Source organism: Ursus americanus, chromosome 4 (assembly GCF_024610735.1).
Source record: "Ursus americanus isolate L20-20 chromosome 4, mUrsAme1.1.p, whole genome shotgun sequence".
NCBI lineage: Eukaryota > Metazoa > Chordata > Mammalia > Carnivora > Ursidae > Ursus > Ursus americanus.
The window spans coordinates 47,200,033-47,222,014 of NC_142130.1; the positions used below are offsets into that span (position 1 = coordinate 47,200,033).

The following is a 21,982-nucleotide window of genomic DNA, read 5'->3' on the forward strand; positions in this document are numbered from 1 at the left end:
TCATTCCCTCTCCAACATTAAAATGACTCTATTAAAGGTTACTAAAGAAATCCTACTATTTGCTATTTCAACAGCTTTGTCTTAGTTCTTCACTCTACCTGTCTTTCTGCATCATTTAACATTGCCCATCATACCTTCCAACCTTCCTTGAAAACCTCTGCGATCTTTGCTGCTGCTGGTTCTCCTCCTAGCCCTCTCCTTCACAGTTTCTACCACTGGCTACACCTCTTCCTCATTTGTCATATTCATTTATTATTTTAATATTTAATACAAACTATGTAAATTAACAGTATCAAACCATGCTCCTGGTATATTAGAATAAGAAGGTACATAAGCAGTCATCTATGGCAGTCACTTTATATATTAAAATGATTAAATTGATGTCCAGAGAGATTATATAACTTTTTAAGTTACACACCTAAAGAATGTAGCAAAGCTAGAACTAGACACAAGACTAGTATTTTTCTTTTGCTATTTTGCTACTTTTACCACCTATATGTTTTGTTCTGCTGCTAAGAGCTGAAGTTTTGCTATCACAATATATCCTTAAATATACATAGTATATATACTAATGTTCAATTTTTTTTTAAAGATTTATCCATTTGAGAGAGAGAGCAGCAGGGGAAGGGACAAAGGGAAAGACTCTCAAGCAGACTGCCCGCCAAGCGTGGAGCCCGACACGAGGCTCAATCCCACAACCCATGAGCTGAAACCAAGAGTCACACACTTAACTGACTGAGCCACCCAGGCGCCCCACTAATGTTCCTTTTTTATCCCTCTGTTTTCTTACTACATTTTCTACTTAAATCAATTTCATTTATGCCCATGTATAAACAAACCCCCTCAGATAGGGATCAGGCCCTTCTAATTACTTAACCTCCAAGTCTCTATCCCAACATCAAACATAAAGTAGGCACTCAAATATTTATTGGATGAATAAAAAAAATAAGCAAACTTTCATGAATTCTATTAGCAGCCATTCTAATGACACCTGAATCTATACTTCCAGCCTTGCTTTTTGACACTTCTACAAATTTCTAACCATCTACTCAACAACTTCCACAACTTAAGACATCTTACCAACACCTCCATTTCCTCATATCCAAAAGTGATGCATCATCTGTCCTCTCTTTCTCATGCACACATTAAACTGGTCTCCATTTTTGAGCCCCATATTAGTTAATGGTACATATCTCCTTCTGGTCATTAGAAACCTTTGAGTCATCTCTCTTGTCCCTCTCCTCATATTTAAGCAGTCATAGAATTCTGTTCATTCTAGTTCTATAAATCCCTCTTGTTTTCTATTCCTACCATTGCAAGCCTTTATCAGCTTCTTCCTGAGCTAGTAGTGTTGTATTTCATTATCTCTTCCTTCCCACCATTAAGAAGTAGTCTTTCCAAAATACAGTGTAAAATTTCCTTTCTCTTTTTAAAATGTCATTGGTTCTGCACAAAATATAGCTAAACTCCTTATAAGACAGTTGAAATCCTCCCAATCATTTATCTTAAGTACTTTGTCTTATTGTTTCCTTCCATTTCTACATATATTAAAATGCTTCTTTCCTTTAATGTTCAGTTCAAGTGTCATCTTGTGGAAACCCACTTAACCCCAGTCAATCCATAGTAACTCTCTACATATAGCCATGGCATTATGCATGTACTTTACCTAAAGATATAACTTTTTATATATCTTCCTACTACATTATAATTCTAAGTACCCAAAATTTTGTCTGTCTTTATTCTCTAAGTACCAAGGAGGCACTTTACATTATAAGCATTACAGCAAATGCTTGTAAAATAAATTAATAGATCAATTAATCAATTTTGGTGAGAATGCCCACGTGTAGTAAGCTGTAGCAAATTCTTCAATTCTTAACTCTTTAGCTAGAGAGTGGTCCTTAAAAGAAATTTTCTGTAACTAGATTTCACTAAGTCTACATCCCCCACTAATCAAAGTCGATAAATTATCTCCAAGCATAAGGGTATCTCAATCACGCTAGCTTCCCAAAGTTATGTGGAAAGGACAAATGTTGTGTCTTCAAAATGCAACAAATGTAGTTGGTTTTTGTCAACCCATCCCTTACCTTGTAAAAAATTCCTCTGATAGAGAATCCATGCTCCACAATGTTGTTTTGCAAAAGTCTTATTCCAATGCTTGCAGACTTTTACTACTGATGTTTAAGGCTGTAAGAAAAGTAATATTTTTAGTGGGAAGGTAGAAGGATTACATTCTTTTTCCCCATTATAAAAATATACATAATTGAAGAAAATTTTGAAATAGCTATAAAAGAAAATGAAAATTACATGGTTTCACCATCCAAAGATAAGTCACTGCCTACACTTAACTATACTTTGTCCAAACGTATTTTACAAATTTGTAATCATACTGAATAATCAATGTTCTACACTACAGTTTTCACCAGTGAACACTGTAACAAAAGCATTTTGCATGTTATGTTATACTCCTACTATGTATTCTCACTGGCTACCCAACAACTGGTTGACTGGGGTTTCCTAGACCACTATCTTATAGATGGACATTCAGATTGTTTCCTAGTCTTCCATCATAATTAGTTTTGTGATAAACTCCACTATCCATAAGACTTTTCTATATTTATGATTATTCACTTACAAGAAATTCTCAGAATTTCTCAGTCAAAAGACACCGATACTTTAAGTCTTAGCACATACTGCTAAATGGCTTCCCAAAAGGTTCATACTAATTTATTTCCACAGAGTGTAAGAGTTTCTGTTTAACACAATCTTCAATAACACTAATTGTTTTGTTTTCTTTTAGTCTAAAGGCAACATTTAGCCACTTTCCCCCAATAGATATGATTCTGTATCTTCATAAAATAGGAAAGGTGGGATGTATACTCTGGTTCAAATATCAATGAATGTTGTGAATGTTTCCTCAAAGGAAAAAAAAAAAACCTGCAGCAACATAAATGAAAACAAAAAGAATAGAGTGTCCATTAGTATATCTCTTTATTTATATAACTCTCTCCTTAACTGTCCCAAGAACAATTCTTCTAAACTTAGTCACATTTACACCCTAAGCTGCACAATAACAATAGCCAAATTATGGAAGCAGCCCAAGTGTCCATCTATAGATGAGGGGATAATGAAGATGCGGTATATATGTATGCAATGGTATATTATTCAGCCATAAAAGAGAATGAAATCTTGCCATCTGCAATGACATGAATGGAGCTACAGAGTATAATGCTAAGAAAAATAATCAGAGAAAAGCAAATACCATAACCATATGATTTCACTCATATGTGGAATTTAAGAAACAAAACAAATGAGTGAAGGAAAAAAGACACAAACCAAGAAACAGACTCTTAATTATAGAGAACAAACTGATGGTTACCAGAAGCGGGGTGGGGTGGGAGGATGGGTTAAATAAGCGATGGAGATTAAGAAGTGCATTTGTGGTGATGAGCACTGGGTGAGGTACAGAATTGTTAAATCACTGCCTTGTACACCTGAAACTGATATAACACTGTATGTTAACTAACTGGAATTAAAATAAAAAAAAAGAAACACTTATATCTTAATGAAAGATGTTACTTGAAAGAAGGTATATACACAGTGTAGTTTTAATGAGTTGAGCATATGGCTTCTCCCATATGCTTCTATACATAACTCTGTATCCCTGCATCTTAATGAAAGATTTTTTTTGAAAGAAGGTTAAACAGTGTAGTTTCAATAAGCTGAACACAGGACTATTCCCATATGCTTCTACACATAAGTTTATAGACATATCTTAATTAAAGAAGATGTTACTTAAAAGAAGGCAAAGACAGTATAATTTCAATGAGTTAAGGATACAACTCTTCTCATTTGCTTCTACACATTAGTTTACAAATATTTGTACCTCAAAAAAAAAATAAAATAAAATTAGTCACATTTGTTTTGTATTTTTTGAGAGTTCAAGCCTCCAGACTCCATTGTTCTCAGCTAGGCTGATTTCCCATTCTAATCCCTTTGTATGAACGTCCAGGAAGTATTAGAGCAAGCGTGTAAAACCACTATTCAGTGCTATGGGACAAAGAAAGAAATAATGAAAAAAAAGAAAGTGGTAGCGATAGCATAAAGAAAACAGACCTAAAGTGCCTTGCTGCCAAGCCCAAGACTGGATAAAATTTCTCATTTCTTATCTCTGAACCACTTATTAATCCTAGTAACTGGGTAGCCAGTTTCTCTAACAGCATATGTAATATACAGCCATAAGTTAGAGCGGTAGAGCTTTTGGAGGCCCGTTATTAAAATGCAATTCAGCATAGGTAATACCCAAATCAAGAAAATACAAGATCATTCCCAAGTCACCTATTAAGAATTCAGATTGCAATTACTCAAAGAAACACTATTTTACCTGATGTTGACTCTCCCTAAATGGCAGAAAAAGCCAACTGAACACATAGAAAAGAAGTACCAGCAGTATCTGAACCCTCATAAGCCTTGAGGTTTGAGTATCCTGTCATTAGTGAACTTAACAGGGAAGGGGCAACTCAGTGCCTGGCTAAAACAAGTCCAAAACTAGTATTCCTAATTATGATACTGCCTGTATCTATATTCTATATTTGACTCACACCAGCTCTAAATTACATGGATAAGTCTTGAGAGACAAGGGTAATTCTCTAACAATTCAATGGATACTTCTTAATCAAAACACACACACACACATACACACACACACACACAGACTTCTATCTAAATTTCTTCATTTACTAACAAGTGTTGGTGAGGATGTGGAGAAAAAGGAACCCTCATACACTGTTGGTGGGAACAGAAATTGGTGCAGCCACTGTGGAAAAAAGTACGTAGGTTCCTCAAAAAATTGAAAACAGAAATACCATACGATCCAATAATTCTATTAAGTACCCAAAGAAAATGAAAACACTAATTTGAAAAGATATAAGCACCCCTATTTATTGTAGCATTATTTACAATAGCCAAGATATGGAAGCAACCCAAGTGTCTGCCAATAGATGAATGGATGAAGATGTAGTATATATACATACACATAATACAATGAAATATTACTCAGTAATAAAAAAGGATGAGATCCTGCCATTTTAAAAAAAATGCTGGATCTAGAAGGTATTCTGCTAAATGAAATAAGTCAGACTGAGAAAGACAAATACCTAAAAACAAAACAAATGAATAAACAAAATAAAGCAGAATCAGACCTATAAATACAGAGACTGATGATTGCCAGAGGAAAAGGGGTTGGAGCATGGGCAAAATGGGTGAAGAGGAGTAGGAGATACAGACTTCTAGTTATGGAATGAGTAAGTCACAGGAATAAAAGGTACAACAGAAAAATATAGTCAATGATACTATAATAATGTATGGTGACAGATGGTAGCTATACTTGTGGTGAGCATAGCATAACCTACAGAGATGATGAATCACTATGTTATACACCTGAAACTAATGTAACACTGTATGTCAACTACACTTTTAAAAAGTTAAAAAAATAAATTTTCTGATTTAAAAGAGAGCTTTTTAAACCTTAGTTTCTTGCCCATCCCTAACAAAATATGTCTTGCTGTCAGTATAACTCACCTATGCAGAATCCAGTTCTCCTAGGTAAATTATTTTATAGTTTTACTCTTATTTTTAAAAACTCAGTAAGCAGAACCATACATCTATTTAAATTTGCATTCTCTGTTCAATACCGATGAAAGATACAACCTAACCCTAAAATGAAACAGAGCGACGTTCTTTCACACTAAATCAGATCTACTTCATCTCTTCAATAAAGCTGTATAGAAAAGGACATGGCTTTGAGAATTCTAGGATTGTGATCAAACTGTTTTTATGTTTTCTATAACCTCCCAGCTTATTTTTTTAAAAAGTTAGGCATTATCTCACAGACAGAACATACAAACAGACGCCTTTTCTAGACAAAGCAATCCCCTCATTTCCAGAATTTAAAAGCCCAGATACAGATACCTCCCCCTCTGATAAGCTCTCCTTCAGCCAGTTGTTTGTACAGATCACAGCAAGGCTGAAAAGGGAAGAAAATTCTCTGGCAACAAGGTAAAGATGGAAGGCCTCTGCTAAGGTATTCAGTGTTCAGCTTGAAAAATAAAAGGGCGTAATATTAATTAATAAATCAGAAGATATTTGGATCCTGAATTAAGAGTTAAGAAAAGCTAATGGCTTTTTCAGTTTGCTTAGAAATACAACCTGAGCTGAATCTCTGTGATGAAAGGTTTTCCAGGAGAGTATCATCAACCCCATCATCTCCCAGGAGCTAAGCAGATCACGTGTGGCACACCCCACTGCAAACAGCAGCAGCGGCAGCACTTTACAGCCTCTGTGGGGAAGGAAGGCGTCAGTGCCTAGCAACGGAAAGGAAGTAGCCAGCCTGAAACGTTAACACTGTGCTTCTAAAATAATCCACAGGTTCTTACCATTCTAGAAGAGGCTGAAGGAAACCTTTAAAATCAGGGTTAACATGGGAGAAAGGATGGATCTGGTTTCCCCTGGTGTATTCATTTCAATCAACTTTCCCTGTCAGGAGGAAACTAAAAATTTACTCAGCCTTCCTGGAACTAAGGGACTGCTCTCCTACAGGAACCTATTCGGGTGCTGGCTGGTTGATCAGAGGGCGAGTTAAAGTTCAGTGTCAACTTACAGCACATCTTTGTCCACCAAGCAAAATGATTTAGCCATAGGCTATTTTACTGGTTGGAAAATAAGGTATTGCCATCTTTATCTTCACTACAGTAAGATGCCTTCCTTATTGCTCCGAGTTCCTAGCCCCCACTTTCCCTCTTATCTACTGAAATTATAGCAAACTTTTTTTTTTTATCACAAAGGATTTTCCCACTTTTAAAGTTGTGCTTATTCACATCAGAAGGGACACAGCTTTTGTTTATAATTGTTTAATCATTCGTTCAAATGTTTACCTTGTAGCACGCTTGTCACCTCCCCCAAACAGTATATGAACATATTGTTTTTTAAATCCACTTAAGCGCTCACCTTAAGTCACCCGACCAAGGTAGAGGCTCTAACTGGCCAACAAGTTCATATTTCAGTGTGTGGGTAGATATCCCATTAATTTGCTACCCTTGTCAGTTCTGGCCCTCACACAATGCCAGGTGGAAAAAGAGAGTATCAAGTGTGCAAAAACAGTAAAAATAAAACTCACTTTTCTCAATGCTATTAGCTTGAAAACAAAATAATATACTTGGTATTTTTCAGGAGAGAAATTCAGTTATGAGAACTTCTCTTATGCCCACTAAATCAGGGTTCCTCAATCTTGGCGTTATTTACATTTTAGGCTGGATGATTTTTTGTTATGGGAAGATGTACTATGCATTTTTAGGATGTTAAGGAGCACCTCTGCCTCCCACCTAATAGATGCCAGTAGCAACTCTATCCCACCTCTCAGCTCCATTGTGAAAAGCAAAAATGTCTCCAAACACTGCCAAATGTCCCCTAGGGGACAAAGCGCTGCAGTTGAGAATCACCTAACTGATCAAAAGTGAAAAGGTTAATTAAGTAAACACATAACAGATTGTTCTGAGGCAGAACAGTAAGACTATCCTGGATTCATATAGCATGTACAAACACAAGCAAATCATTTGCCTACAAGAAAGAAATGACGTGAAATATCTTATTTAGATTTCTCAAAGTCAAAAGTTAAGAGATTGCATAGCATTGGTAGTTAAGAGCACAGAAACACTGGAATCAGTCTGCAAGGGTATATAGAACTGCTTTGACACACATTAGCTGTGCAACCTTGTTTGAAACGAAACTAACATCTGTGCTTCAGTTTCCTTGTCTGAAAAACAGGGATAAAGATGGTCCCAGCTTCACAGGTAATCAAGACTGAATGTTTAAAACATGTAATAGAACAGTACCTAGCACATAGTAAGCACTATATAAGTGTTACTATCATTACCACCATCATTATCATCAAATTTTGTTTAAATTTATAGCAAAATCAGTTCACTTTTTTTCCAATTCTCTACCTCGATGAAGAATTGCTATTATGGAATGATATTAATAATGAGCTTAAGAACTGGGACAAAAAAACACATTTTTCAAATATATCCTACATGGCACAAATGGCAGCTAGTACGCACATCTGGCATTTTGAGTTTTTCACACCAGCATATATATATCTCTCATATTTCTTAAACTGTATGATATACCGTTGTATAAATATATCATTTTACCAGACGACTATTGATAAACACTTCCTCTTTAGTTTTCCCTTTTTTTCTTTTGCTATTACTAACATTGTTCCAATAACAACCTTGAAAATGCAACTTGGTAAAATTTTGATAGCTATTTTCAAAAGTTAGATTTACTACATCAGCATTGAACTAAGTATACTTAATAGAAGGTCGTGGGTCTATTAGCAAAGTAGACTCTGATAATGCTTGTTAACACTTCTGCTAGATTTTATCAAAAGAATTCCAAAAAATTCCTTGAAATTGAGAGGTGAGATGTTTTGATCTGTATAAGTAGTAACTACTTCAAGGCTTAAAAAAATATGAAAAGGACAGTTTCTAGGAATAAGCTAAGACATTTGGGATGGGAGTTCTTAAAATCAAAATTTTATCTATTATTGATCTGCTTATGTATGCTAGGCAACCAGCAACAGCCATTCCGGGTGGCTTTTAAAGCAGTAAAATAGGTGCTCTGTGACCCTAACACTCCAAAAGTCTTTATTTCTCAAGTGTGAGCTCCAGGTAGACAAGAATGACTAGACCATGAGGTTAGACTCATTATTTTGTTACTAGCTGTGTTAAGAGTGAACAAAATATACTGATTATTTGGTTTTCTAATTTTCCATTAATTTCATCCATTTTTGTATTTGTTCAACTTCTTGGCAAGGCCACAAAATGAACATACCTAGACACAGGTAGCCAAAACATTATTTTACCCCAAAGAAAAAAGTTTGCTTAGGCCATCTTCAGGACTGATGGATGATGGTTAGAAAATCTTTGTAAAAGTTATCAGAAACTGAAGATCCTTCCTGCCCCAAAAGATCAGGGCATTCATGGTCTATCACAGCTCTTGCCATTTTGCAAAAATCATCATTAACACTGTCTGGCACCTTATTTCAGAAAGCAAGAACACTGCAATGCCTACCCAGTACTCCTCCTTATAAATCTGCCAAAAAAAAGAAACATCCTTGTCAAACTTAGTTTCTTGTCAGAAGTAGGTTTTTAATTCTCTTCAGATCTATTCAGTCAGTTACTTCTGGACTTACACAGCAAACCTATAGAATATATATATTAATTTGTTTTCAATATCTGGAATGTACCTACAATGAATATGCACAAGGTTAGGATTTACCTGGAAAAAAATCCAGATATTGAAACACCCATCAATTTCAGTTTATGTACAGGTAGCACTGCCAAAACCATGCTGTTCAGAAATGTTGCTAGAAACACTTGGAAGGAGCACATGTTAACACTAAGCAAATTTTCAAAAGTGGAATATTTTCAGTAATGTTGTCATTACTGTGGTTAGACAATAATGAAAAAAGGAAAGGCAACAAGACAGAATGTTGAGACACGACACAGGTAGAGCTGATAATCCAGCAGGGAGTGGAGGACACAATATGTATTTGACTCTCACCACCAATGACAAAGCCTACAATACCCAAATCCAAACTGATCCACCAATGTTAAGAACACTGACGGCCCCTCATTATCTCAGAAAGAAATATGTTAGTAAGAAAGATTTAGTTGAGAATGTAGGTGAAGCTTTTGGTTATGAAGAGTTCTCTGTCATAAAATTAATTGGGTGTATTAACTTTGATTTCATCAAAAATAAGATTAATTTTCATCAGCTCCATCAGACACATATGTCTGGCCCTGGGCTGAATATCTATATTCTATATATATATGGCTGAATACAAATCTGATCTTCACACAACTCTGAAATATAAACATGACTGTAATACATTTTAAAAAGTAAGAAACTGAGGGTTAGAGAGTTCATATCGCTAACAAATTAATAAAAGCAGAAACTCAGGCCCAGATTCACCAACTGCAAATTCCATGTTCTTTCCACTATGTCCCATTAAGTGCAATATTTAACTTGATATAAGCGTGGTGTTCAATTATGAGCTGAACTAAATAATGTGCATAAAGACAAACACTCAGAAACAAAACTGTTCACATGGTCTTACTGGTTAGTAAATGATACTGCAAAGATAATTAATCAAGACATCTTAATATTTCATCATACAATACTCTCGTCAGTTTTTGCTAAGAGAATTCATTTGTTCAACAAAACCATTCAGAAAAATGCCAGGTACTACACATGGCACTGAAATGAACAATAATTAATGTGTCTAAATGCTCTGTTAAGCTTAACGATTTTGGAAAAGTCTCCAAATTTTTTTGATCACATGTATCTAAAGCAATAAATCTGAGAATACACTGAAAATACATAAATAGCAGTTCATTTATGAATTATATGCAGGTATTACTATAATATAAAAAAAAGAATGAGATTTTAAAAAAGTAAAAAGTTCCAATATTTGTTCCCACACCTTGACAGTTTCACATACCCTAAGGTGTGCATATTCCACTTCGGACATCACTTTCTTAGAAAATGGCTTCACATTTTAATTCAAGAAACAGATATCTACCCTTTCCATGAACTAAATAATATCCATTTCTGAAAGATCAGAAATTTTAAAACGACATATGCAAAGGACTTTGCTCTGTTCAAAGGTCTTCAATAAATACTAGTTATAATTAAAAATGATTACTATACCTTAATTTAAAATAAAATTATGTCACTTGTCTTTATTTACAAAATTGGATTCAGAAACAATGGATAATACTCATATTTTTTTAAAAAAGCCAATCTTCTGATACTAGGATATGAAATTAGATGTGAAAATAGGGTAAAAAAAACACTTATCCAAATTATCCAAACGTACTTAGACTAAAGTTAAATTCTGGAAAATGTATTTTTAAAAAAATCAGGGATTGTTTGAAAAGTGAAAAAGTTAATTTTACAGTTTGGCAAATCATTTAGAGATTTATATAAATTTTAATACTTGATTGGGAAAAGAAACAGGAAGAATAACTGAAAAGAGAATAATTTTAGCTTATTTAATAGGTTCTTTGCCTTTGTGTTGAAGGTAACATTTCTGAAAAATGAGAGTTGAAATTCTATAGACTGTTTTCTGGCTCTGCATAAAGGGAAAAATTGATTTAATATTAATATTTGAATTGTTTTAACCACAGTAAAGACAGGGTATCTAAATGACCCCATGCGTAGACCTCTGCCAATTTTCTACCACTAGATTTCTTTGCCTTGGATCTTGAGAACCTGGGCTGCTGGAACTTTTGTTCTACCTGCTGTTTATTCCTACAATCTCTTACTTTACATCTGACCTCATGTCTCCACTGAACAGAAGCCCCCAAAAGTCAGAATTTTTTTTTAAATCTTTTTGTTATATCCCCAGTGCCTACAACAGCACCTGGCACACTTTCAGCACTTAATACTGATTTAGAGAATGAAGCTATCCATCCTTCTGCACATCACAAGTCCTCTGAAGGACTCTGCCAACCTAGATTCCTCCTTTAGGGGTCAAAAGCAGTCCACATACTACCGTAAGACTGATCCCTGCAGATAACCATGGAATAAAGACAGGGCCTCTGTCCTCTGGCAACCAGTTCTCCATGTTCTTTTTGGTTCCTCTAAGTATTTAAGTACCCTATGGTTCAGTCTTTTCTATCCGTACTCACCCTTTATCATTTAGGCTGAAGGCTTTAAATTTTTATCTTCAGTCTTAACCTCTCCGTTAACTACAAATAATATATTCGACAGAACACTCAGCATCTCCTGGACGCCTAGTAGACATCGCAACATAACAGAAACTGAGCTCTAGATATTGCCCTCTACCCACAAAATGACTGGAGCAGAGCCACTCAGCCAAGTTGGGTCTAGATCAGACTAACTGCAGTCAACCCACAGAAATAAATGCTTATGGTTTTAACCACTGAGTATGAAGTGATTTGCTATGCAGCAAATACTGAACTGTATGCCATACTATCTAAAATTCCAACACTCCATCCTGACTCTGATACCTCCTATCCCTCCTCCTTTTCTTTTCCTCCACAGCACTTACTACTACATTCACATATTTTACGTACAGGTCTTATTTGTTGACTATATTTCACATTAAAATAAAAGGTCCAGTTGGGTATTTTTTGTCTACCATATTAATTAATTCACTGCCATAACCCCAGAACCCAGAAATGTACTTACCACTCAAGCACTCATTAAATGTATGGTGGGTAAATGAACAATTAGCCCTGTATTCTGTTATAACTCCCATACTACAAGATTTAGTATTCTACGAACTCTGTACTTCGGTCAAAAATTTGTATCCTCATTCAGGCTGATTTATCTAACAGGACTTAAGCCCTGGTCATGAGACATTAAAAATTTCCATTTTACTCTTCAGTACTGATGATATGTAAAGTTTTTCCAAAAGAAATAAAGGAGATAGAAAGCCCTAATACTGAGTTGTAAGGTCCTAAGAAAGTTTTTTTTTTTTTTTAACTCCCTTTAATGTGTTTCTGGAACTACAAATTAAGGAAAATATCTATGCAAATATAAAGGACAGCAATAAAAATATATGAAGAAAAGGGATTTTAGGCCAAACCTTGAAGATACTGATATTTTGCCATAATCAAGTATTAAAAAAATATCATGTGGGGGTGCCTGGGTGGCACAGCGGTTAAGCGTCTGCCTTCGGCTCAGGGCATGATCCCAGCGTTCTGGGATCGAGTCCTGCATCGGGCTCCTCCTCTGGGAGCCTGCTTCTTCCTCTCCCACTCCCCCTGCCTGTGTTCCCTCTCTCTCTGGCTGTCTTTCTCTCTCTCTGTCAAATTAAAAAAAAAAAAAAAAAAAAAGGCAATCTCTTTCCCATGGGTCAGAAAGATTTAAAAAAATTAAAAAATTAAAAAAATTAAAATATATCATGTGTTCCTAAAGCTAATCTATTTCTCTCAACAGCACTTATGCCGTTTTGTCTAACAGAATCTAGCTCTTTGAATATGAAGGAATATTAGTATTTTAAAAAAATTGTATCTGATTGGTTAAACTAATTTAACTTTTTTTAAAAGTGAAATACAGATGCTCACTTTAGCTACTGTCTTCTTAAAATCTGTGGGCATAAATGTTCTTTATAAAAATATATACAGTATGTAAATATGCTAACCTGAAACTTTTAAAAACTATAAGAATAAAGGAAAAATTTGTATATGGATGGAATAAACATAAAAGTAAAATTAATGATTTTAAAAAAAGAAAAACAAAAATAAAATCAAAGTTGGTTCTTAAAAAGTTGAATAAAATAGACAAACCCCTATGAATGGAATTAATAAGCATGAAAGTAAAATTAGTGATTCTGAAAAAAAGAAAAACAAGAATAAAATCAGAGTTGGTTCTTGAAAAGCTGAATACAATAGACAAACCCCCACAAAGCCCAAATAAGAAAAAATACAGATAACATTACAATCAAAAAGGAAATTTAAAACTACAATGAAGAGATTAAGAGAATTACTAGAATTCTGATGAACTTTATATCAAAAAATCTGTAAATCTAAAGAAATAGTTTCTATGTTAAAAAAATTTCCTACTTTCAAACTTAAGAAAGGGTAGGAAAAAGTTATCGGATCTCTAACCATTTCACAAATTCAAACATTTTCTAAAGATCTACCACTAAATAAGGTATCAAGCTTGACTTTATAGGCCAGTTGTATACAATCTACAAGGATCAGATGTTTCCAATGTGAGTCTCATTCTATAGTACAGAAAGCAGAAAAACTTGATTCATTTTTCAAAAGTAACATATAACCCAAATTCCAAAAGAGAGAATTAAAAAAATTAATGAAAAATTTCAAATATAAAATCCTAAATAAAATATTTGCAGCATAGCAAATATAAGGTTTGTTACAATTACCTGTATGACCTTGGGCAAATTATTTCACCTCTCCTTAGTTTTTTCACCTGTAAAATGGATATCATAATAGGACCTAATGCATGAAGTTGTTATGAAGATTAATTAGTAAGTATAAAATTCTTCAACAGTGCTTGACATATAACAAATACTCAATAAGTGTTAGCTACTATTATCCTAAGAACAAAATAGCAACACAATTCATTGCATTATCATGTTAAAGTGGAAATTGAGAACTATAAACAAATATTTGATAATTTTTTCTAAGTAGACATTTTGGAAAATCTTTAAATAAAACAGGTATAAAAGACAATCTCCTAAACATTTGAAAGGCTATTACAAGCCAATAGAACAAATTATACCTAGTGTTAAAATACTGGTCATTCCCATTCAATTAAGTAATAAGACAAAGATGTTCAGTATCACCATAATTATTCCATTTTTTTGGCGTGCATTAATGAAATAAAGACAACAAATACTGGAAGAGATGAAATTATTATTTGCATACGATATGCAGCTAGAAAGTCTAAGAGTGAGCAAAATTCTATTAAAATTAATATGAGATTTTAGTCAGGGTCTGGATAAAAGACATATAAAAATCAGCTCTTTTTTTACAATAGCAATAACAAATTAAAATTTTAAAGGAGAAAAAGGGAACCCACTCATATTAACAAAAATTATATAATGTCCTGGAAGAAACTTAATACAAGATTATATGATAAATTATATAAAATTTCACTGAACATAAACCACATGAATACTATTAACTACCTCAGCAATATCTATATCTTCTCAATCACCCAAACTAGAAACTTGAAAGCCCTCTCTTCACATCTGAAGAGTCACTAAGTCCTGCCCATTTTACCTAATACATATTTCTCAAATCTGTCACTTGGTTATATGCACTTCAATTACCCTGGTAATCCTTTGGAAAGACTGCAGCAAATTAAACATTCTCCTTACTTCTAACCTTATCCATCTTAAAATCATAGCCCACCCAGCTGTCAGAGTAATCAACCTAAAGCACAAACCTAAATAGATCAGGCCCCATTTTAAAACTAGAAATCACCACTGAATTCAGGATCAAGAATAATAAGGTCTTTAGTCATCTGGACTAAGCTTCATCTCCTCCTCCTCCTTCCCCCCTTTTTGGTGCCTAAAATTAGGCTCTGCGTTTCTCATATTAGGATATGCGAGTATTTCTGCCTAAATACATGAGGGCTTCTCACAGCGACCGTCATGGTACATCCTACTAAACTTCCAACATCAATTTTTTAAGATTTTTTGAGAAAGACATTATTTTATATTAAAATGAATATTTTACAGAAGAGAATGCAAATTTTATATAACTGTTTAAGTTAAAATGCAAGATTTTAAAGAAAGATGGCATTTACAACTAGCAGCTTTGACCTTTTCCCTTGGCTCAGAGTGAGTATGAAGATGACGCATTTGTTATTATTAGTGAAAAGTCTAACACTAACCAAACTGTTATCACTGCATTTGCCAATGAACCAAGATATAACTAACACCTGCTGAGAATGTAATTATGCCAGGCAACTGCTCTAAATTTTTTAAGTTGATAAACTCATTTTATAATGGTTTATACCACCTGACATGACCTCATTTTCACTGCTATTCTCACCCTTGCTCTCTATTCCAGTCAGTGGCATCCTTGCTGCTCCTGACAAACTTCATGGTCCCACTTCAGGACCTTTTCCCCTAGAGAGCATGACTCTCTCCTTCAACTCCTTGAAGCACTTACTCAAATATTGCTTTCTCTTTCCCGACCTCCCAATTCTCTTCTTCCCAATCGCCATTACAATAAAGAGTAATTCGGCTAATTTTTCTTTCTTCATCTCTTTCCTTATAAACACTGTTATTTCCCCTACCAGAATGTAATTTCCATAACATAGGATTTTTTTATGCACTAAATCTCTAGTGCCTAGACAAGTACCTAGTACACTGTAGGCTCTCAATGATCTACTGAATTATTTATTGACCTTATCTTATTAAACAGGTACTACAGTTAGCCGGATTTTATCTCATGAAGAAACTGAAGCACTGAGAATCTGCCTTACAGTCACATAGTAAAAAGTGGAACTAAAGTTTGTAAGCACACAGTCTGGCTTCACTCTTTAAATAACTGAATGGTGCCTCTAACTTACATGAATTCTGTTATGTACTACCCATTGAGTACATTTCCCTAATTAGGCAGTTGCTTCTCAGCAGGGGATTCTTCATGATCTTTGTTCTCTCATGACTTCTAACCCGTTTTACAATCAATAATTGTTTACAGAATGAATGCATAGATACATTACTCAATTATTTTTACATGTATGTTTCAATTGGTTGGTTATATTAAGCTTTCAGATTAAAATATTTTTAATATAAAAAGCAATCCTGCCTTTTAAAACGTAGTGATGTAAAAAAATATTTTCTTTGAATTGACAAAACATGATTAATGACGACTGATTTAAAGGACATGTACCCTACTCTTACAATTTTCTCCAAACTGATCTTTAAAGCTTAATTCAACATTAGCATACATTAAGCAAAAAAAGCTCCAGAGCCAGCTACTCAGTTCATTATATACACATGCACAATAATTATCAAAAACCGCAAACGACAGTGCCATGTTCAGAGACACCGATATTTAGAAAACATTTGATCATGCCAGATAAAAAATAGATACCTTCACTTACAAAAACTGATGCTAATGAGAACACTCTCCGCAGCAATACCTGGCCCAGAAGTCACCAGGAGCTAGCTTTCTGGAATTAAGTTTGACGACTACCTTAAGGGCATGGCTACCTTGCCACAGAATCCCAATGGTCACTGGCTTACTCTGAAAAACAAACATTCCTGGGTTTAGAAAGGCTGGACATAGGAGAGATTTTAAAAAGAGGCCCCTCCCAGGCCGCCTCAAAATCTAGAGCGCAAGATTCTCCTCAGAGCTCCTCACCGTTGTCTAGACTAGGGGGAAGCGACCATTTCTCAAGCAGCGGCTCACGCACAAAAAAACAAAAAACCAAAAAACCAAAAAAACGGCCATCCAGCGTAAAGGCCGAAAAAGCAAACAAACTGAGAGCTCTGACGAACAAGAACCCCCAGGCGCCTAACTGCCTCTTCGCAAGTTGAGCTGCAATCACATTTCTCGCGAGATTTATCGTCTCCACGCGATCTCGAAGCTGAAACCTCGCGGCTTTTTAGCTAAGCGAGGACTCGGTGGGTAGTGGGAAGGGGGTTCTGGAAGGACAGCTCCCAACCCCCTTGGTGAACCCACAGACCTTCTCGACCCTCCTCCCCACTTTTCCCCTTTCTTCACTGAGAGCAGTTCCCCAGGGTGCCTAGGGACTTCCGGAGCTCTACCGGAACCGGAAGCGTCGGGAGTGAGGGGGTGGAGCTGAAAAAAAATCAAAAAAAGCGCGGCGAAAGCTGGAGGCCGGAGCTGGCAGGTGGCGGACCTCAGGAGGGGTTGTGGCGGGTTCCCATGGACTCCACCGCCTGCTTGAAGTCCTTGCTCTTGACCATCAGTCAGTATAAAGCCGTTAAGTCGGAGGCGAATGCCACTCAGCTTTTGCGGCACTTGGAGGTGAGGGGCTCCGGGGTGAGGGACCAGACGGGCTTCCCTGTAGAAATCCTTACTTCACGGTGCGGCTGGGGTTTAGCGGCCGCAGCCTAGGAAAGGAAGGACTGCGCCTCGCTCCCTCAGGTGTCTTTTTGTATTAGTAAGGAAAGCGAGTGTCAGCTTTGAATTCCCACCCATCCTCTTACTCCGCCCCAAGTCCCTCCGCGTTCAGCTGACTACAGCTAGAGAGAAGAGTGACTAACTCAAAAGTCCTAGGAATAGGGTAAAGTGTGATATATGGTTGGGGAATTTAAGCTGTGTTTGGGATTGGTAGAGGAGAAAGTTCGGAGCTGTATGTTTTCCTTCCTTTCTTTGGTTTTTCCATCGCAACAGAGCCCTTACAGAATAGAATGCACAGAAATTCTCGGGGGTGGAGGTGATGGGGAGTGACGATTAAACTTGTTTTATTCCTTGTCCCTTAGGCAGTTTACAATATGAACCGGTTGCTTACTGCTTTTCTTATAACTCATGTTGAACTAAGATTTGAAAAAAATATTTTAATTTTTTTTGAGTTAAGAAGTAATCTCACTAGTAATCATAATCTTTTTTTTTTTTTTACCAAAATATATTGCTCACATTTTTCAAACCTAAATTGCTAAATTGCTTTCACTTTTTCTGTTAGCTCCACTGGTTTGTGTCTAGATCACTTATTCACAGCTTTCTGTGTTCCTGTTTGTTTTTAGGCTTTTAATCTGTCATTTATTACATATTCATGGAATTCCAACTAACAATGACCTCAACTTAATAAACAGTTTAACTCAATCGAAGCTTATTTTAATTCTTTCTGTCAGCTTCTGTTAACATAGAATTGAACATAATTTTAAAATATATTCTATTTGCTATGTTAGCTCTATGATATAAAGGCTACATTACCAGAGATTAGCAAAATACATACTACAGAGAGAAGACGATTGTGAATGGGATGGCATTAATCTTTGGTGAAACTGGAGTGCATTAAATATGCCTTTGTTTTCTCCAGCTTCACTGATGCTCCTCCTTATGACTTCGGTGCCCACCTTTCCTAAGTACATTTTCTTTTTTCATTCATTATTTCAACAAATCCCTGCAAACCTAATAATTAAGGTGTTAGCTGTTAAATGGTAAAGCTTGGCTTCTCAGAATAAAACAATGTGCTAGTGGGCTCCAGAAGCCCCAGAATGAGCAGTTTTATTTAAGAAGTAGGAGTACAGCATTTTGAATACTAATCTGAAACATTACTTCTCTTTGAGAAAAAACAGATATTTCTTGAATCTGAGAGCCATGTTATAGTGAATTGAAGGAGACTCAGAAATTGGAGGCTTAGAGACTGATTCCCTGATATTGCATTCCTGAACTTTTAAGAGGTTTATTGAAAACTCTTCTGCCATTTAGAAAGATAATGTGCATACAATGCATAATGTGCATTAATCTTAAGTGAAGAGTTTGAGTTTTTAACATGCATGTACAGTCAAGTAGCTACTGCCTGTTCCATGATACAGAACATTTCCAGTTTGCTATAGGTTTTTTCAATTGTCCCTTTTCATAAGGTTCTGATGAGTGGACTCATAAGATACGTACTTTTGTGTGTGGCTTCTTCTATTCTATAAATCTGTGAAATTTATTCATGTTGCACATGTGCTAGTACTTCATTCTTTTTTTATTGCTGTGTAGAATTCCACTGTATGAATGTACCACAGCTTATGTACATTCTCCTGTTGATGGGCAATTGGGTTTCTAGGTCTGGGTGGAATTTTGAATAAATCTGTTATAAACATTTTCATACATTTTTTGGATATATGCATTCATTTATATACCTAGAAGTGGGATTGTTAGGTCTTATGGTAGGTTGATGTTCAGTTTCAGTTGAAACTGCCAAGCAGTTTTCCACAGGTTACACCATTTTTACCTTCCTGTCAGCAATACATGAAATTTGCTGTCACTCATCCTCATAGATCCTTGGTGTTTTGAGATTTTTAAATTTTGACCATTTTGGTGAGTGATGTTAACGGTGAATATCTTTGTGCATACTTCATGAGAGCAACATTAGAGGATACAAAGAAATGGTTACCATGTGAAAGGAGATGATTCATTTTGCTATTCTGCTGAACTTCTGCAATATTTTTTCTTTATAGCCCCATGCAGAATCTGAACTTTGAATTTTTTTTGTGATTGGCAGAGCTGAGCTGATCCCATTCATAATGGTTTTTTATAGCACTGATGTTACATAATGATTATGAGCACGGATTCAGGAACAATGAATTTCAATTATGCTGCTGTCTTGGTGTATGCCTCAGTTTACTCATCTGCAAAACAGCACCTAGCTTACAGTTATTATGAAGATGAAAAGAATTAACATATACAGAACAATGCTTAGGCCAAAGTAAGTGCTTAAATATTCATTATTACTAAAATAAATTCTATTTGCATGAAAACATCCAAGGAAAGAAGAAAATTTGTAAAGCGATTTTTACATTTTACCTTGTAATAAATAACTATTACATGGTAGAATACTTACGTTGTTGAAACATAGGTCTCATCCTGAAGGAAACTGTATTTAAAGCAGAGCATGTCTTAATCTCAAAGGCATAGCTTCATAAGTACGCAAAAGGGCAATCAGAACATTCCTTACCCCCCAAATATCTACTATCAGTATGTAATTTCACCATTGGACCTGTATTTTCTGTCTTTTTAGACTTCAGTGTTAAAACACATGTTCCTTGGGAACAGATATTCTGAAGCTTGCTTGCTTGAAGATTTATTTATTTTAGAAAAAGAGAGGGAAGTGAACACGAGCAGGAGGGGCAGAGGGAGAGGGAGAGAGAATCTCAAGCAGACTCCACAGTGAGCACAGAGCCCAAAATGGGGATGGATCCCACGACCCTGAGATCATGACCTGAGCCGAAACCAAGAATCAGTCGCTTAACTGACTGTGCCACCTAGGCACCCCAGATATCAGCAAAGCTTTAGAAGAAAAACTGACATCTGGGTGAGGAGATAAAGGGTTGCAGAAAGAAAAGATTAGAGGGATGCTAAAACAGCCTGTTTAGACCTTATCTTTTAAAAATAAAAGTGTTTGGAACAGATTTTATCTAATTCTAAAATAATGAATTGTTTTTCCATCCTTATAGAAAAGATACTATCTTTATAGAAAAGTTAGGCTTTTAATAACATTCAAAAAGCCTTTCGAAAATACCTGGCTATCGAGGTGCCTGGGTGGCTCAGTCAGTTAAGCATCCGATTCTTGTTTTCTGCTCAGGTCATGATCTCAGGATCCTGGGATCAAGCTCCCCATCGGGCTCCCCACTCAGCAGGAAGTCTGCTTGTCTCCCTCTTCCTCTGCTTCTCTCCCTTCTTGCTCTCTCTTTCTCTCTAAAGTAAATGATAAAAAATCTTTTAAAAAAGGGAAAAAGAATACCTGGCTATCTGACTACAGTTTTTGGCCTTCAATCTCAGCTTTACATTTTCACATGTGAAAGGGAAGGATGGTTTATAGAGTTATAAGAAAGTAAAAGTGGAATAACCAAAAATAAAATTTGTCTATGCATGACCCGGCTACTTAAAAACTTTTTTTTTTTAACTTCCATTTTTGTAATCTCTAACTTCTGGGCTCAGCTACTATCTTTGGAGGGAGTAAAAGGAGTAACCACATAGTTAATGCCATAGCTAAGCCTTTGGATTTAGCTACTTTTCACTTTGCATTGCCTTCCTCAAGATAGGTAGAATGCATGTACCAGAACTTATTTACTCAATAAATACATTGCAGTAGAGTGTTGATTTATACCCTATGCCTTCATAGGGTGTTCAGTGTAGTAAAGAGGATAAATATTGCTATGTTGTCAAAGTTTGCCAGCTCATAAAATAAAAGTATAATGTGCTATAGGATAGTGGAATAGGCAAACATAACCTACTTGGTGAAAGAGGGTTAGTTTCCTCCTTCAGGAGGAAACAAATTAAAACTTGAATCTAAATGATTACATGAGCTAGTGAGAGAAGAGATAGGTAATCTTTGAGACAGAAGGAACAGCATGTGACTTTTCGAAATTGGAAAAAAGCATGGCAGTGTCACTTTGGAAGAACTGAGCTCTTATTTGAAATGGAGAAGAGATGGAAATTGCCAATTCTTAACTAACACATTTTAATTACTATTTTATAGGTAATTTCTGGGCAAAAACTCACACGATTGTTTACACCAAATCAGATATTACCAAGTGAATGCTTGAGTTGCCTTGTGGAGCTACTTGAAGACCCAGGCATAAGTGCACCACTGGTCTTAAGTATCATCAGCTTGCTATCTCAACTAGGTAATGTATTTAGTTTCTCTTCATTTTTTAGAAGATGTTGAATTTAATGTTTTTGTAAAGGGAAGATTGGGTTATAGTATCTTTTGAAGAATGATTCACATT

The 21,982-nt window shown here is 35.6% G+C and overlaps 2 protein-coding genes across 17 annotated transcripts in view; one reads left to right on the top strand and one right to left on the bottom strand.

The window, feature by feature from the left end:
* The window catches only part of DZIP3 (DAZ interacting zinc finger protein 3), a 100,624-nt gene extending 83,345 nt beyond the window's left edge, over window positions 1-17,279 (bottom strand). For 5 of the 16 annotated variants that reach the window (XM_045785248.2, XM_087861638.1, XM_045785254.2 and 2 more), the window contains exons 1-3: window positions 16,935-17,245; window positions 16,675-16,817; window positions 2,085-2,184 (exon numbers count right to left, since the gene is read on the bottom strand). In XM_045785248.2, the coding sequence (XP_045641204.1) occupies window positions 2,085-2,116 (32 nt within the window). In that variant the 5' untranslated portion in view covers window positions 2,117-2,184; window positions 16,675-16,817; window positions 16,935-17,245. The other 11 variants (XM_087861637.1, XM_087861636.1, XM_045785249.2 and 8 more) reach the window with 7 other exon arrangements.
* A 19-nt stretch (window positions 17,280-17,298) lies between these two features.
* The window catches only part of CIP2A (cellular inhibitor of PP2A), a 45,172-nt gene continuing 40,488 nt past the window's right edge, over window positions 17,299-21,982 (top strand). The window contains exons 1-2 of the mRNA XM_045785258.2: window positions 17,299-17,564; window positions 21,733-21,880. Coding sequence (XP_045641214.1) covers window positions 17,463-17,564; window positions 21,733-21,880 — 250 coding nt within the window. The 5' untranslated portion in view covers window positions 17,299-17,462. The remainder of the gene's footprint in view (window positions 17,565-21,732; window positions 21,881-21,982) is intronic.